Source organism: Canis aureus, chromosome 1 (assembly GCF_053574225.1).
Source record: "Canis aureus isolate CA01 chromosome 1, VMU_Caureus_v.1.0, whole genome shotgun sequence".
Classification (NCBI taxonomy): domain Eukaryota; kingdom Metazoa; phylum Chordata; class Mammalia; order Carnivora; family Canidae; genus Canis; species Canis aureus.
In genome coordinates, this window is record NC_135611.1 from 50307833 (window position 1) to 50326349 (window position 18517).

The 18517-nt window shown below is 45.5% G+C and overlaps 1 protein-coding gene across 4 annotated transcripts in view; it reads right to left on the minus strand.

Moving 5' to 3' along the window:
• AGPAT4 (1-acylglycerol-3-phosphate O-acyltransferase 4) overlaps window positions 1-18517 on the minus strand; it is a 127763-nt gene that overhangs the window by 75500 nt on the left and 33746 nt on the right. For 2 of the 4 annotated variants that reach the window (XM_077899284.1, XM_077899280.1), the window contains exon 2: window positions 14790-15054. The exons of the other annotated variants lie outside the window; for them this stretch is intronic. In XM_077899284.1, the coding sequence (XP_077755410.1) occupies window positions 14790-14967 (178 nt within the window). In that variant the 5' untranslated portion in view covers window positions 14968-15054. The remainder of the gene's footprint in view (window positions 1-14789; window positions 15055-18517) is intronic. 4 annotated transcript variants of the gene reach the window in all.

The window sequence follows — 18517 nt, forward strand, 5'->3', positions numbered from 1 at the left end:
TGGTTATAGAGATGGGCTGGTGACTGGGATTGGGCCAGGCCCAGGAGCTGGGGGTGGGGGACCCCTTTCCCCCTTGGTAGCAGAAGCAAATAGAATGAGAATTTGAAGCCTCTGGCAGCTGTGCTGGGTGAAGAAAACCCACCTGCAAAGAAAGGGCCACCAGCCCAGAGGAGCTAAGAGGGCTAAGTCTGCCAGCATCCTAGCTCCTGTGGCCGGTGGATGCTGGTACTAGCCACCCTCCCTAGTTCGGTGTCATGAGCTAATAAAGTCCGGTCTGGTGCTTCGGCTAGCTGGGCTTCAGCCCCACGCAGCTGAGAGTCCCCGCATGCATACCATCTGTCTCTCTGCTCATCCACGTTCTTGCTCTCTGACATTTGGCTGATGTCATCCTTTCTAGAGCCTTCCCCAGCTAGTCCAGACTAGAGTAACTGAAATCCTACAATACTTAGGTCTCTTGCATATATTACTTGGGAATGAATAACATGGTCTTTGTGTTAACACACATGGTCCCGTGTGTTAACACTTACTTTCATGGCTAAACGACATTAGTGCTCAATGGACAGGTTTGGGCTCATTCCAGAATTATGACTTCCAAACAGTGAAAAGCAATGAGTCCATCTGGGTCTTCTAATCACCCACGCCTGGATGTTACACAAATGTATCTCCAGGGCCAAGCGGGGTGGTGCTCCATGTGCGCTGTGGCTCACTCCAGGCCTGGGGTGCTCCCCTGACTTATCCACACGACCGTCACAGAGAGGACTCTTGCTCTGTGCCAGGAGGGTGTCGGCTGCTGGCCTCATGGGGATGATCCCCCAATCAGACACCACTGCCCCCAGGGAGTTCATGTTCCCAACAGCAATAAGGTAGGTCAAGAGAGGGAGACAAGTGCCAGGGAATCCCAGGGAAGAGAGTGACTCATCTTTCTAGGATTTGCAGGAAAGAGCCAGCATGGGCTTCACAAATGGCAGGAAGGAGACAGAGGTGCCAGATTAAGACGTCAGTTCCTTCGCACACGCTAACAGTTGGCCTGTACTGTGTACCTGGCCAGTGCCTTTGCTGGAAGGCACTGCCTAATTCTTTGAATGTGGTATTCCCCTCTTTTGTTCCAAGAAAGCAATCATAAACATCACACACATTATTTTGATGCAAAAGACATGAAAGATTGCTTTCCACTTGCACATCTCAGCCAGGAATTGTCCAATCCAGTCAAGCCTTCCTAAATGATTACGAGAATAGGATGAGGGATGCCTGGGTGGCTCAGTGGTTGAGCATCTATCTGCCTTCAGCTCAGGTCATGATCCCGGGGTCCTGGGGTCGAGTCCCACATCAGGTTCCCCGGAGGGAGCCTGCTTCTCCCTCTGCCTATGTCTCTGCCTCTCTCTCTGTGTGTCTCTCATGAATAAATAAAATCTTAAAAAAAAAAAAAAAAAAGAACACATGAAAATGACCTCCAAATGCAATGTCAGCCAGACACATTCACCCTGGAAACAAAAATCTCACACTAAAAAAAATTCTTGTTGAATTTACAGAGCTCCTTTATTTCCACTGAGAAAGGACTACTGGCTGAACCATACACACTGAAGGCCAGGTTTTGTGTTTACAAAACCCAGGACAATTGGCCGTGCTTTTTGCTCAGAGGACTTTCAAACTAAAATGTCACATTAGAGTGTCTGTTCAAAGATACTCCTTTTGAAATGAAAAGTGGCGAAATCACATGATAAAAGGCAGGTGAAGCAACAAATTAATGCCTGGGAGTGCACATAACCCTAATATTTCTTGCCCTTGGCCTAGGATCACCCACAAGGAGCAGACGGTGAATATGAGCTCATTTCTCAGTTCTGGGGATGGGTGAAGGCCTGGATGCCTCCACTTGGACCCAAATTAAGGAGGTTAACTTGTCAGTGTGCCTGGGGCCATCCTGACTGTGAAGCTGGAAGCCCTATCTCCCGGAGACCCTGCCAGTGGGAGGCAAACTTGACAGGCTGCTCACCCTCAACACCCTGGAGGCAGATCACACCTATGGGGGAGGAGGAGGCAGATGGGGGAGGGCCTTATCTCTGGGAGAAACCCTCCCCTCCCCATGCCCATCACCTCCCTCCCAGGAGCCATTATCAGGCAAAGCAGTCACCAAAGTCGGCCTCCTTTTTTAACCTTCTGGCCAGGTCAAAACATTACTTTTCTTAGCATAGTTTTTAATCCTGTTGTTTTAAACATAATTGGTTATGTTCTTCCATCCGTCCATCTAACTGATACGACGCCAGCCTCCCCCTCCCTCAGCGGGTAAACACGCCTTGGACCCCTGTCATCTCTTCATCTCTTCCACCCTTACTTTTTCTAACACAAGTCCTTAAATTCTTTTGTTAAACTCTGGAGGCCACCTCCTCAGAAAGCCTTCAACACTCTCTCCTCAGCACCCGGGCTGGGCAGGCCCCCTGTGGCCCTGTTTATGGGGTAAAAGCTCCGGACTCAGGTTCTTCATGCTGAAAGAGATTCTGAACAACTCCTCCATGCAGATAGGTGGTTTGCAGAATGCCCTGCAAAACACTCCCCTGAAAGGGAAGGTCTCCCAGGCTCCTCGGAGTTCACAGGAGGGGTTCCTGCACGGCCTGGCTGTTCCCAGACAGCTCCGTCACTACGGGTCTTTGCACCTGTTTGGGGTGGCTTTCTCCTCAAGCCCAACTCCTTCCTTGCTAGGCCATGGGCCACGTCTAGTTGCTCCTCCATGTAGGGCCCTGCTGGTACTGACACAGTGATGGCCCCGACCAGGCGGGTCTCTCCTAGCCCCATCTACCCCCACCCCCACCCCCCAGCCTTGTTTCTCCTCCATCCCACCCACATCCTCCTCCACCATTCTAGGTTATCAGAGCTCCCTGTAGGACACACTGAACTCCACTGGGCCCTCGCCTGCGGACTAAGTGCATAGTAACAGCAAGAGCATCTTCACCCTACATTTTTATAGCGTGTTACATTTTATTTCCTTCATTTTACAAGTGGAAAAACAAAGGCCTGGTCACCAAGGTGGTTACACTAGCGCACAGGAATCCAGGACACCTGGCTCCAAACATAGTTTCCTTCCGAGAACACCAGAGCAGGTCACCTCCCATCCCCCTGTTCCATGGCCTCAGACACAATACATGCAAATAAATAGACCCAAAAGCAGCTGCTCGGAGGCTGTGAAGGCAGCCTGAGCATGTGAGAGGAGATCCACTCTACTCAATGCTTTCCGCCGGATGGCCTATGTACACTGAGATGGACAGGGGCGTCCGGTGTACTTTAAAACATTAGGATAAAACACCAAGGCATTTTTAAGATTCTTTTTCTTCAAGACAAAATGTGGAAGTGGGGAAATACTTTTAATTCCTTTCTGAAGGAAATAAAGCCACCCACCTGGGTGGCTCAGTTGGTTAAGTCTGCCTTTGGCTCAGGTCGTGATCCCAGGATTCTGGGATGGAGCCCCGCATCGGGCTCCATGCTCAGCAGGGAATCTGCTTCTCCCTCTCCCTCTGCTCCATGTTCCCCCTGCTTGTGCTCGCTCACTCTCTCTCTCTCTCTCTCAGTTTGCCAATTAAAAAAAAAAAAATCTTAAAAAATATATAGTAATTCCTTTCTGAAACCCTAGGATAGACCCCGAGAAGGGATACCCAAACTGAAAATGCCTCACCTCCCATCTGAACCAAAGATAGACTGAAATAGCAGAAACTAGGGAATACTTCTTGTCATTAGTCTTCCCTTTGCTCTGGAACTTGTGTCTATGAAGCCCGTTTCTCCCTTGCTTCAAATGCTGTGCTACTTTAAATTCTATTTCCAGAGTGCTGGCACCCAAACCTATAGGCGAAGGCAGTGGTCTTCAAATGCTTTTGATTATTTAAGTAAAAGAAATTAAATATGCACCATTAGCACATGCAAATATTATGTTGCATATAATCCACAAAATATTTTAAGTATCTGTATCTTATCCATGTATAATGATAAAAGAAACATACATTAGAAACATAAACTTCTCTCTATTCCTTATAATTGTCTTGTCTTGGTTACCTCCTGGGGAGTACCCACTCCACTGTGGAGACCACACACCATCGTCTTACCAGGTTATGAGACACCAAGCCAAACTTATAACCTAGTTTGAAAGCTGTAACTTAAGTCACAAGTGAAATTTAATGCTTGCAAAAACAAATGGGAACCCTGGCTGAAGATTAATTTATTTATAAACCACATCGACAGCTAAGACACCTTGCTCCAAGGTGAGCATCTGCTTATACAATTCAGTATCACATGAATATTACTAAATTTGCGGTTTCTTTACTACCCCTATTTGAAATTTGCTCCCTATGTAAAATATAAAGTGATTTCTTGTACAAAAGATTGTATGCATATATAATTATATGTAATATATATATATAGGGACACCTGGGTGGCTCAGCAGTTGGGCATCTGCCTTCGGCTCAGGGTGTGATCCCAGTCTGGGGTCAAGTCCCGCATAAGGCTCACTTGCGGAGATCCTGCTTCTTTCTCCCTCTGTCTGTGTATCTGCTTCTCTCTCTGTGTCTCTCATAAATAAATAAATAAAATCTTTAAAAAATGTATATATATATATATATATATATATATATATATATATATATCCCTCTACTGTGCGTAAAACATACATGCACACACACATACCCAAACATATATTTAAGACATATATTTATAATATATGTTTAAATAAAACATATATTTACTCAAGTTAAACACAGCATGCTCTAACATAGCGACATTACTTTTAAAAACTTTTAAAAAGTCCAGTGTTGCCTATCAAACTCCTTTTACTGAATCTGTTACATAAGATAGGACCATCTGGATATTTGCGGTGCTTCCGATCACCAGGAGTATCAACCAGATAGTCGCAATATTTCTTGATGACTTGAGCTCATAACATACTGCTGTGGTCAGATCTCAACCCCAAGACTTCTTACTCCTAAATAAACAAAATGGTGCTGGTACAAAGAGCTAATTTTGTAACAAGGGGGAAAAGTCAACAAAGTAAAAGCCCCGTTGGAAATGAAATGGTTTCAAGATGCCTGGGTGGCTCAGCAGTTGAGGGCCTCCGTTCGGCCCAGGGTGTGATCCTGGAGTCCCGATATCGAGTCCTGGGTCGGGCTCCCTGCATGGAGTCTCCTTCTCCCTCTGCCTGTGTCTCTGCCTCTCTCTCTCTCTCTGTGTCTCTCATGAATAAATAAATAAAATATTTTTTAAAAAGGAAATGAGATAAAATGGTTTCATCACGAGCTGTGCAGAAGCCTAACACTGATTAGGAGGAGAAGACATTGTATCTGAACCAAGCTGGGCAGACACTGTCCTTGATACTTGAGAATACAAAAGCCAGGCATGTGGGGGAGCCAGAACAGACTGCCTCCCTGAGATTACTTCATTTGCGATGACTTCTTTATTCAAGGCCAATAGAAGGAAGAAAAGATTGATTGCTCCCTTTATGGCCAGAGAGGTTATTACTAAGACAGACCCAAGTATTGCCTCATGTGTAAGCAATTCCCTTTCGCTGACACTTCTGAGACCTTTCCCCAGGTTTGAGGACCATTTAATTCTATTTTTCTCAGGCAGATGGCTTTGGTGGTTAGCCAAAGCAGTTCTGGACTTGGATGGTGTACTTAAAGTGATAAAAATAAACGCCAGTTGGAAATACAAGACACACAGGATGAAAGAAAAGTGCAAGCCCCTATTACCTCCAGACTTTGGAATATCTGCACCCCGGTCATGGCTGGGCCCGAGCGGGGCCACCACCTCCAGGTGCGCTTGTCACTGTCCTCCTCGTCCCATGTGAACGGCCCACTTCACTCATCAGAGGTCCCTGACTTTAAGGGGTAAGGAAGAGGGATTCCTGAGATTGGTCCATGAATGGGAGCAAGGCAGTCCACCTGCATCATCTCTGTTTCCTGTGCTACCAGTAAGAACAAGCCCCAGTGAGTGAGTAGAAGCCAGGCGAGGAGGAGGAGGGCAAAAAAACACAAAATTCACACATACTGGCACCCCAGTTTCCTTCCATCATGACTGTGAAGCGTAAAATAAAGCCCAATTGGAGAGAGACTTAGAAAAGGAAAGTGTACGGATTTTCCTGGGCTGCTCTAACAAAGTATCCCAGACTGGGGTGCTTAAAACCAGAAATACTGTCTCCCAGTTCTGGAGGCCAGAAGCCAGAGATCACCGTGGAGGCAGGTTGGCCTAAGGCTGTCAGACAGGATCTGCTCCGGATCTTTCCAACCTCAGGTCCTCTTCCCATATCTTCACATCGTTTTGCTCTGTATGCATCTGTCGCTGTGTCCCATTGTCCCCTTTACAAGGACACAGTCTTAGTGGATTAGCGCCCACCCTACGGACCGCATCTTCAAAGACCCTGTTTCTAAGTAAAGCCACATTCATAGGCACTGGGCTTTAGGACTTCACAGCTTTTGGGAAGGCGGACCCAGCTCAACCCATAACCGGAGTACATGGCTCTGGGGTCATGCTTCCCTCTTGATTCCTTTCTACTGAGTCACTTTATTTGCAGTGGGGTTCATTATGCTGTATGTGGGTCCCAGGAAGGCAGACACCCCAGTCTCCGGGACTCCTGCCACACCCACCCTTTATTGCAAAGGGCTGACTTAATATTTACTCCCACTACTCCCTCCCATTGGTGATTCTCTATTTAGTTCTTTTGGGTGTTTGGGTTTTTCTTGTTTTTGTTCCTTTCACTTTATATGCTCATCGTATGAAATATAAGATATTCAGAAAATATAAAAGCGATTATAAAAATCATCTCAAATTAGGGAATCCCTGGGTGGCTCAGCAGTTTAGCCCCAGCCTTCGGCCCAGGGCGTGATACTGGAGCCCCAGGATCGAGTCCCACATCGGACTCCCTGCATGGAGGCTGCTTCTCCCTCTCCCTCTGCCTATGTCTCTTCTCTCTCTCTCTCTCTCTCTTTCTCTCTCTGTGTCTCTCATGAATAAATAAATAAAATAAAATAAAAAATCATCTCAAATTATAATTCCTAAAAATGGCACTCTGATAAATCTACTCCCAGTCTATTTATAAGGTTGGTATTATATTGTACAGTTTGGCATCATGCTATTTTTACTTAATATTATACCTAGGGTGTAACATGGTTCAGAGAAATAATGACCCAGCTGGGTATCTTTCTATAAAAAATTATGTGTGAACAGATTTTTCAAAAAGAACAAATTAACAATTTCTCAAGGCACATTTTGAACAATGCCGCTCGGAGCAAGACAAAAATAAATCCTGACGTAAACTGCTGTTCACAGTGCTTGGAATCCCCAAGGACGAATCCTTGGGAGTTCATCTGGGGTGCCAGGGGCTTCGAGCCTGCTCTGGTCGTCACTGCACACCTGTCCTCCTGTCCTCCCGGCCTGGTGAGACTGCTGCGGCCTCATCCAGTCAGGCTCCAGTCTGGGGACACAGGACGGTCTTGATGACATTTGGTAGGTCCCCTCTCCTTCTGATGCCTGACGACCTGAATAAACCAGTTTCCCCTAGGTGATGTTAAAATATGCTTTTTTCTCAGGCTAGACTAGACCACCTTTCGTCTTCCTGCCAATACACTGCAAATCCGCCTCCTCCCAGAACACATGGCCTGTGACAGTGTTTCAGTAGGACAGGGACCCTTTCAGGGGATGGACTGTCCTTTCCTCTGTGTTCCCCATATACCTCTATCCTAGCTTTTATCTCGTGCTCCACAATGGTTTGTGTTCCATGTCTTCTTCCCCCCTGAGACTGGATCCCTCTGAGGGCAGCTGCTGAACCCCCTTCATTCCTGGCGATGTGTCAGGCCCCCAGAATGAAGTCAAATGCTTATTTGTGGAAGAACACTGGCTGAGCATGACAGGCACCCTGCTGGGTCACCTGGGGCTGAGACAGTGAATTAACATGTCCAGGGTTGATCCCAGCAGATGCTTGCTTGACATTAGCCATGGGTGTTGAAATAAAAACTTTTATCACGTACTGTGTTTATTTGTTTCAAAATATGGTAGCGAAAACTCACTTGGGGACCTCAGCTCTCCTAATTACTAACTGTATGACCTTAGACAAATCACCTGATCTCTCTGAGCCTCAGTTAATTTGAGCCCCAATGTGGGGAATTGCCTGTTCAGAGTGATTATGGGCTTAAACAACATAATGGATATAAAATATTTAGCATGATGCCTAATATGTAGTAAACACCACAGACTGCAGTGATTGCGATGATTAGAAATGGGAATAAGGGGGCATTTATTAAGGGAATGGGTGGCTCAGCGGTTGAGCATCTGCCTTCGGCTCAGGTCATGATCCTAGGGTCCTGGGATCGAGTCCCACATCGGGCTCCCTACAGGGAGCCTGCTCCTCCCTCTGCCTATGTCTCTGCCTCTCTCTGTGTGTCTCTCTTGAATAAATAAAATCTTAAAAAAAAAAAAAAGAAGAAAAAGAAATGAAAATAACTTCCTATTAGGATTGTATTTCTCTCTTCCTTTCTCCATAGCCTTGGGGAATGTCACTTACTGTGGTCACCAGTCAGACAGTTGGCCTCAGCTCAGGAGACAGGTTCCTCAACCCCAAGGCCATGCCTGGTAGCCCTGCACTTAGTCCTCCTGGATTTCATCACAGCTCCTCCACCATCTGTGTTACCCGGGGCACATAGCTGAACCTCTCTGCCCTGCATATGGTAGGTGCAATATACTTGTTGAATACATTGCCAGGGGGGAAAAAAACTCCTTAGCATAGGACCTCTGTTGTTTGATCCTTCTCTCATGGATCCAGTCTGGATTCTGTTGTCATCGCCTGGGTTGACAAGGAGGTATGCTCCTTAGAAATAGAAATGAGGAGAGAGAAGTCTTTTGCCCATTCCTGAAAGCACTCACTAAACATCACTGTGGACATTGTGAAATCTCCCAGGTCAGGCCATCCAGAGGGTGACTCCAGGTGAACCCAGCAGCATTTCTTGTTAAAGCTGGGGGGATGGGGGCGACACACTTCAGGGGAAGCAAAAGGTGCCAGCAGGAGACAGTGAGGAGAGGAAGGGGTCCCAGTAGTGAAATTTGGGTGCCCCTGCTCTGTTTGGGGAGCTAGGCTTTGCCTTTGGGTTAGAATTATAACCCACAGGCAAAACTAGCCTTAGAGCAGTGCTGAGGTACTTGTCGTGAGTCTTCACAATCCTTCACCCTATTCATCAAAGCCACCATCTGATCACAAAGCTGTGACAAAGGAGAGAGCACCAACTTTAGGCTTCTCTGCTTATGTCAACTATAGCCAGTTACCTGTACCCTCCAGGGAGGCACTTGCCACCTGGCACCTGTTAAGGATGCAGTGAAAGACCTCTGATGACAACACCCAGATTTCGGGTCATGGCTCCCAGCAGAGGTATTGGCAGGTCCTCCCAGGACCCACATTTCAGCAGGAGCCAAGACAGCAGGAGAAGGGTCAGGACTAGGGGCTTTGGGATTATCTTACAAAGACCCTTCATGATGTCCTGGAGGAGAAACTTGTGGCAAGTGAAGGAGTCAAACCTATTTACAACTGAAGGGAGTGAAAAATCAGTTGGACTGAGATGAGAAAAGCAGCCCTGCCATTAATCAGGCTGGGAAGAGAGATGGATCAAGCCTGCTGCCAAGGTAACAGGATATTTTTTTCTCCCCAAGGTCACGTTGGAAAAGGTTACAGCGACCCCTTTTTTGATGGATCGTGGTCTTACACGTGCTGGCTGGGTGAAGAATCTGCTTTCTCTCAGGGGGATGGAGCTGCCTCCCTGTCAACATGGTCTTCAATTTCACCTTGTCCCTGGAATTCAATGCCTTGGGATGCACAGTTCCTTAGGCATCTCGGAGCTTCTATCCCACCTGCATGCATGTCCCTTCATTGAGGCTGTTCTGACAAGACACGGAGCCCTGATCCTTCCAGAGAGGAACACACACTGATTTCTGCCAAGCTCACCATACAGCTGAGCCCAGCTTCTCAGCTCACAACTCTAAAGTGACTTATATGTCCTGGAGTCCATTGCAAATGTGCATTATTATTATAGCAGGAAAACTAACATCTCTTTCAAGGTAGGACACATGTGTGGTGTTGTAGGTGGGGATCAAGAGTTTGCTTCTCTCTTCATGCTCAACTACTGCCTGCTACTAATAAAGTGGCTGATAACCAAGACCCCTGGAGCAGCAGGGGTGGTAAGGCAGGAGGAAACATCTCCCCATGTGTAAAAACAAAAAAAATCTAAAGCTGTTATTAGAAGAATCTTGGAATCTTGGACAATTCCCCTCTCCCATCTCCTTTATTCAAACTACTCCTTGATTTGAAGTTACCTATCCAAGTAGTTAACTGCCATAATGGGAAGAAAGAAGAGGTAGGTGGTAAGCAGGAAGCCAGGGTGTCTTCTTTTGCCGTTTGGGAGTCCAAATGCTGCCTGCCCCTGGCCCCCATGTGGCCTGGCCCCTGGAGCTGTGCATCGGACCGACATTGAGTATCACATGCCATGAGTATCATAGTCCGGTGGAATTAGATGGGGAGGCCCAACCAGACAGAACTAGTTAGCAGCAGCAGGGGATTTGGCAGCAAGGCACCAGGGCCGGAGGGGGGGCAAGGGGCAGGGAGGGGGAGGGGTGTCTCCATTTTGTTTCCTGCTACCAGCAGTCCTTGCCTTGCTAGATCATTCAGATCACCTGTAATCCTCCCCGACACCCCACCCCCTTCTAAAAAACTCTATCACTAATAGGTTCTTTTCATCTTTCTGGTTTTTTTGGGGTTTTTTAACCTGCAGTGTCAGAGGGGAAGAAAAACAAGCCAGCTAGCCTTGGCCACCTTTCCCTAGATATTAAAAGGCACATCCTGTGGGAAGGAAAGGTAATTTCAATTCCACTCCTTGGCCGCTTCCTGTTACTTTCTTCCTGCTCCACCCCTTGCAGAGCTGGCTCCACCCTCTCTGACCTCACTCATCCGTCCTCCTGTCTTGGCCTTTCCTGCCTACAAATCCAGGCAAAAGTAGAGTAAAACAATCATCCCAAACCCAGCCACCCAGATTAAATACGCTTTCCAATTGCTATTCCTGATGTGGGTCCTGGCCCCCAGAATGAAGCTCTCTGTGCCGTGCATCTTGGGGGCAACAGTGTGTTCTTGGTTGCATTTTGTCTCTACCTGTCATTCACCTGTAGCCTTTTGCACGTGGGCTTCACCACACCAGGGCTGCTGGCTCCTTTGGATCTACCTGATACAACACCGAGCTCTTAACAAACGTTTAAAGAGAAGGGGATGATGACAGAGCTCTATTAGTAAAAAAGTGAACAGGAGAGAGGGGGATCTGAATCTCCAGGAAATAACTTATTCTCCCTTTTTTCTTGAAGTATCAGCACCAAGTGATGGTTCTGGCTGATTTTCTAAACTTTACAGTGATTCATATGCCAGAAGACACAATTAAACCCCACACACAGTTTTCATCTCAACTGGGAGAGAAGAGGAGGAGGGTGAAGGCCACAGAAGGAGCCTGACCATCTCCTCCTCCAAGGTGCGGAGGAGCCCATGACCTGTCGCCTGTGACCATCAATGGCCAACAGTCTGTCTGTTTCAGGTCCTCTGCTGTTGCTGTGAGGCGCTCAGGGATGGGGAGGGGGTAAGAAAATCTACCAATTGTAGAGAGCAAGTGAAAGGAGAAAGAAGAGAGGGTGCCTGGGTGGCTCAGTCGGTGAAGCATCTGCCTTGGGCTCAGGTCATGATCTCAAGGTCTTGGGATCGAGTCCGGTACTGGGCTCCCTGCTCAGCGAGGAGTCTGCTTCTCCCTCTACCTCTCCCCCTTACTCATGCTCTCTCTCTCTGTCTCTCTCTTTCTCTCTGTCTCTCTCTCACCCTCTCTCTCAAATAAATAAATTAGAAAGAGAAGGAGAACAGTTTTGCTCTGCAGCACATGCTAGGGTACCAGGGATGGAGAACCTGGGAAAGGGAGGAGCCCCAAATTTATACCGGACTCACCACAATGAGGTGCCCACAAGCAGGGCCCAGGCTGCATCATGCTCCCCTGCCCCTGCTACCACAGGCTCTTTTCCTAGGAGCCAGGACTGCTCCTTCCCTTCTCTATGCACATGTATAAAACAGCTCTGTTTCTGCTCAGATGACAGCCCGTGGAAGCTCCCCTCTGGGACTGTAGGCCCAGAACAGTGTGCATGTACCTGACCGAGCTGCACACGGATGGATGCACTGCCTTTCCCTGAGCCCTCCCGTCCTTCTGTGTGCCCCGAGCGGGCAAATGCCAGTGGTCGTGGATGGTTAGTTCCTGAATTTCATTTGGAATTATTCTAGAATAACTTAATCGGTGTGTGACGGGTAAAAATCCATTTTGCTTTCCGAATTTGTTACCCATCTTAATTTCCCCCAGAAACAAGTAGGCTAAAGCACCCTCAGAAGAATTTGACATTTTCCTGCCATAACCTCGGTACGTCTTCATTTACCTACGACAAGCAAAATATGGTACTGTTAGGAACGCACATCTCAAATTCTACCTCTTACTTCTTGACTCCAAATGAGAAACCCAATTCTGAACCAGCTGCTTGAAACTCAGTTAAGGGTTATGACAGGGCAAACAGACATGATTTCAAATTGCAAACTGACAGGCTTTGGAATCTCATAGGTTTATGCGAATCATATAAATATGGGTTCCAATGAAAAGTGCAATCAGCATTGCTTTGTTTAATTTAGATTTTGTTTAAGTAGATACCTATTACTAGAGTACAAAAAGACATGTAAAATCATAAGGTAAATCTCTGACAATCAAGACCTTCCCTTGATTCTGCAAATTCTTCTCTCTTCAAACAGCTCCAATTCAGGCTCAGGCCATCTCCTACTAGCTCTGCCCTGCTCTGACAAGTCATCCCTTTTCTAGATGCCTAAGTACCACAGACCAGTGTGAGATTAAAATGTATGACAAGGAATCTTGCATTACCTACTATTGCATTGAATGGTACTGCATCCAATATGCTATAGACACATGAATGACAGATTTTTTTTTCAGTTATAAATTGGCTTTATGATCTTAGGAATATTTTCAAGATATATTTGGGTAAAACACACTAATATAAGACAGAGTAGAGGGGTGCCTGGTGGCTCAGATGGTTGGATGTCTGCCTTCAGCTCAGGTCATGATCTCAGGGTCCTGGGATCAAGCCCCATGTTAGGCTCTCTGCTCAGGGAGGTGTCCATTTCCCCCCCTCCCTCTGCCTCTCCCACTGCTTGTGCTCTCTCTGTCTCTCTCTCTCTCTCTCTCTCTCAAATTAATAAATACAAAATCTTAAAAAAAAAAGACATAGTTGGTGTAGCACTGACACCATATTAGAAATAGTATCGGACATATATGCAAGTCTTGAGCTGGGGAAAGAAATCATGAATAAAGATGTTTTTATCATTTTTTTTTCTCTCAAGTTAGTATTTTAGGGTTTAAAAAATAACTGATTAGATCAGTAGTAATCCATTTGGATAATTGTATGCAGCTTTATTGTTGTGATTCAAATTCAAATTTGATTGCTTCATTTAAAGGGTTTCAGAGAGATACCAATAATTTTGGACTCGGCATAATCTAACAGAGCTGAGATTTTTAAATTGCTTGATTTGGAAGAGCTCGTACTTTTAAATATATTCACACCCATATATATAATTGGTAATGATATACTGCATTCTCTACTGTTGAGAATAGGTACAGATTAAAGGTCAATCCACAATAAGACTCATCTCGAGGCATTCCCAATATTTTGATTTATCCCTTTTCATTTCAGTTTTGAAATTCAGGCCAGTGGAAATAGTCACGTTTAAAATAGTCTAGTATAATCAAACACACACACACAAACACACAAATCCGTGTATGTAAAACTGGAAAAATCTAAATAAACAAGACTGGTGGATTGTGTCAGCGTTGGTTTTCTTGTTGTGATATTACACTATACTAATACAAGAGGCTCCCTGCCACTGGGGAAAACTGGCTGAAGAGTATATGGGGGCTCTCTGCATTACTTCTTACAATCCCTACGTACATCTATAATATCTGAAAATAAAAAGCTAAAGAAAAGATGCAAGAAAGAGAGCAGCATATCATACTGTCATTTCATTTTAAAACATATGAGTATGTATTATGCATCTAGACATGTACACAGAGACTCACCTGCATTCATGTCCACACATAAGAGCCAAACATACAGATATATTCCCTCGCAGAAGCATCATACAGATACACACATATATATGCTATTTCCATAAGGGTAACTAAGAAATCATTAATGCTGATGGCTCCAGAGGAAGAAAACTGCAGAAACAGAGCCAGAATGCCCGTTTACTTTCCACGAGATACCCTACCATGCCTGTTGAAACGAATTGTGTGCTACTGACATTACCCATCCAAAAAATATTTTTTTTTTAAGAGTGTGGACAAAACAGCCATTTCAAACCTAAAACAAACCATGAAAGACTTCTAACTCTGGGAAACAAACAAAGGATTGCAGAAGGGGGTGGGTGGGTGGGGGATGGAGTAACTGGGTGATGGGCACTGAGGAGGGCACTTGATGGGATGAGCACTGGATGTTATACTGTATGTTGGCAAATTAACTTTAAACTTAAAAAATGTAAAAAAAAATTTTTTTAATCTGCTATAAACGAAAAAAAAAAACAAATTAAGAGAAAAGAACAAAAAGCAGCTAAGGACACAGTGCAAGCCCAGGGAGCCCCTTGAAGTCCTATTTCTCCCCCCCGCCCCGCACCAGTGAGGATGCAAATAGAGAGAATACGCAAAAACTCTTACGGCTGGAGACACAGTAAGATAGTCGGCAGTTGATCTTTCTGAAGAGCTGCTTGTTAATTGGCCAGAGAAGGAGAGTGAAGAGCTGAATGGTGTTTATTATTAGCCCCGAGGCGATAAACACGTAACAGAAGACGAGATGGCACAGGAATTGGGACTTCAGCAACCCGACGAGGTCCATGGTGTGTGGTTGCTTTTATTCAAACAAATAAATACTCGCAGGAGAATACTTCCAGAGGAGAAAACAGTCCGGCACCCAGGAAAGTGTCTAAAAACACAAACCAATGTTACGTGTTACCAAAGATCATATGTGCTTTTAGAATCAGGGAAAAAAAAAACACAACTCTTAAAAATATACTCTTAAGATTAAACACATTGTGCATGAGCTGATTTATTTTTATTCAGCATTTGCATAGTGCTGACTTATGGCACAGGTTCAACCCTTTAAAATTAATAGTTTCTTTCATGGTCCTAACTCCCTCCAAGGTAGGACTAGTATCACAGAGGAGGAGCCCAAGGTCCTGAGAGGTCAAGCAACTAGGCCGGGATTCCACAGCTTCTACAGCTCTGAGGTGGCTGAGCTGGCTCGAGTCCTCGTGCTCAGCCACTGTGCCAGCTCCCCTCTCTGGGGCTCACAGCAGAAGCTGTTTCTGGGCCTTCCCTCCTGCTCCCATCTCTGCCTGAACACTCAACCTCCCCACTCCACATCTCATCCTCTAGATCCTGCTCCGATGACCTCTCTTCTGGCAAGCCTGGCCTGCGTGAGATCAAGGACATCCCTGGCTTGGGCTCTACTTCCCAAAGCACCTGTACTCAGTGCCATGTAGTACCCTCTGCTGGTATTCGTTCAATCATTTGCCTTCCTCGACTACCCTGTCACTTCTTCCAAGTACACGACTACCTTGAAAATCATCATTTTCTCCCCGGCAATTGCACAGAGTTGGAGCTTGATTTAAAATATATATATTTATGGAACAATTCAATGAAAGTGGACAAGGGATGAGCTTTGGGATATAAGTAAATACGAATAAGCAACTATGAAGGCAAAAGAACCACCACCATCACACCCCTGGTGATGTGTGCACGCACACATGCACACACACACTCTCTAAAGTCATAAAGAAACTCAAAACATCCATAGCAACCAGACTCAAAGGCTGGTAGTCAGTCTTCAACCCCAAAATGGCATAATGATATGACTTAATGGTGGGGCAAATAAAGCCATGGAAGAAAAGTGTAAAGGCAGGAGGCTCAAATACTGTGATGGGAAAAATAAATTCAGCTGGGGCAGCCATGCACAGCAGACTGGTGCTCCTGGAGGCAGACTTTCACTGCAAGCTTCCTCTACCGGTGATAGCTGAGAAACCCAAGACTTCATTACAATCTTTATTCAGAACAGCAACGAATCTGTATAGTCATTTCATATCTATTATACCATTTTAGGCCTCTCATGAGTCTAATGAGATGAGTATTATTATTATCCCATTTTTCAGAATAAGAAACTGAGATGACTCACAGGCTGGGTGATTTGCTTACGGTCGTCACAGCTCATAACTAATCATAGCACTCAGTCTTATCCTAAGTTCTCTCTCACGCACCTGCTTGGGTTGCTTTGGTCCTGGGGTGTGAGCTGGGGGTGCCCTGTTGGGCTTGTGCAGAGCAGCCCAGAGATGACCCCAAACGCAAAAAACAGTGCAGCCTTCGGTGAAGTTCAGAATCACAAGCTATGCTCAGAGCAGAGAATGCCACCTAGATTGATTTTGAGGATAGTCTTGGGCAGAACAGACATGAGGTGTGTTTTCCAGAATGTTTACAGTTGTTTAGACAATCTGGAAGGTACCCCATACTTCCACATGGTTTCCATAAATTTCTGATGGGGGGAAACGAAAAGTAACCCTGAGCCTGCTTTCTCTGGAGTTAGCTGAGACACCCCACTCTCCCAGAAGCCCTGCTGTCTGGCACAAAGCCAGGACTCTGCAAAGACAGGTGCACCACATTCTGACCTTTCTCAGTCAGCATTTCCCACAGATGTCTCCATCTCCTTAGGACACACCCTGTTCCAACATAGTCTCTCTCTAATTAAGCTGGCACCCCACTCTCCATGCACTTGACTTCTGGGAGCCACATAAAGAGGAGTGATGTACATTGGTTTACAGTTTGGCAGCAGTTATAGGATGATGTTGAATATTCATGCGTTTTCTTCACTGTCCCTAGATTAGCCACTAAAAGCTTCCGTACAATCTGGCCAGAAGAAGGATGATTCTTCACTAGGATTCTGGGATCTAGTATTTGTGGAGTATTTGGCAAATCCTTTGCTATGCTGACTTAACACTAAGAAAAGGAAGTCAACTGACATTGGAAATGCAGAGGATGAAATGCTGCCTTCCTCACTTCCCAGTCAGTGGTAAGGCATTTCAAAAAAAATGTAGGATTCTTTTTCCTTGTAAAAGCCAAGGGACCACCATGTCCCTGAGTAAAACCCTCACTAGTACTGCATGGAGCAGGGGTCTAATGCAATACTGGTGGTGCATAAGGGGATCTCAGGCAGGCGGGCTTTGGGTGGTTTGGTTCTGCCCACATGTCCTCAAATTTCCTTCCTAGACTGGTGCGGTGGCTGAATGTGGGTTCGGCTGTCTGGGTGTGAAGTCCTGCTGCAACTCTTCGTGTCATGTATCTTCAGATAAATAACTCTTTGGAATCTCAGTTTCTTTATCTATAAAGAGGGATCAAAATTCCCAGAAGACTACTGCTTTTCTTTCTTTCTTTCTTTCTTTCTTTCTTTCTTTCTTTCTTTCTTTCTTTCTTTCTTTCACTTAAACTGAATTCTCAAATGTCTGGGCAAGAGCAAAATACAAGACTAGCCAAGGAATTGCCTGAAGATCAAGGTTAGCATTGCCATGATTCTGTTAAGCAATTTTACTGACCTAGTCTTAGGACTGATTAGTAAAAGAGAGACCCGAGGCTAAATTTTTTACAGAGGTGTCTAGTGGGTGAATATGTATCATGTGTCTTAAGTTTATTCCAGATGAAAGTCTGGGGGACCACCCTACCCATAATGAATAAAGAAGAGCTTTTTCTTGAATGTGGCAATCAGCAAATTTAGTGCCATACTGAGAAGACATGGTATAAAGATCTTTCTAGTGATGAAAGCAGGGAAAGTGAAAATATATTAAAATACTGCCTGTTTTCCTTTCAGATTTGTGACTACCTAGAATGTTAGGGAGGGAACCTTTCCAGCAAACTCACTCTAGTAGTTTATGTGAAGCAAGGAAATGGCAAAGAATTTTCTTTCTCAGGTGATGAGAGCAAATTTATGCAGTTTGTAAATCAACAAGTAATCGTGAAGCTGTTGCCCTGTCATATTTCTGTAACAAAAAAAAATTTTTAAGATTTTATTTATTTATGAGAGACACAGAGAGAGAGAGAGGCAGAGATATAAGTAGAGGGAGAAGCAGGCTCCATGCAGGGAGCCCAATGTGGGACTCGATCCCGGGACTCCAGGATCATGCCCTCGATCCCGGGACTCCAGGATCATGCCCTGAGCAGAACGAAGGCACACGCTCAACTGCTGAGCCACCCAGGCGTCCCACAAAAAATATTTCTTTATCATCAAGAGCAACAGTGAAGGACCTAGGTGTCTGAAAACCAAAAACTTCTATTGCCCATTGTCTGCTCCAGTCACTTACACAATGAGGAGTAGTGGCCTGTGCCTCGGGAGTTCCCAAGTGGCC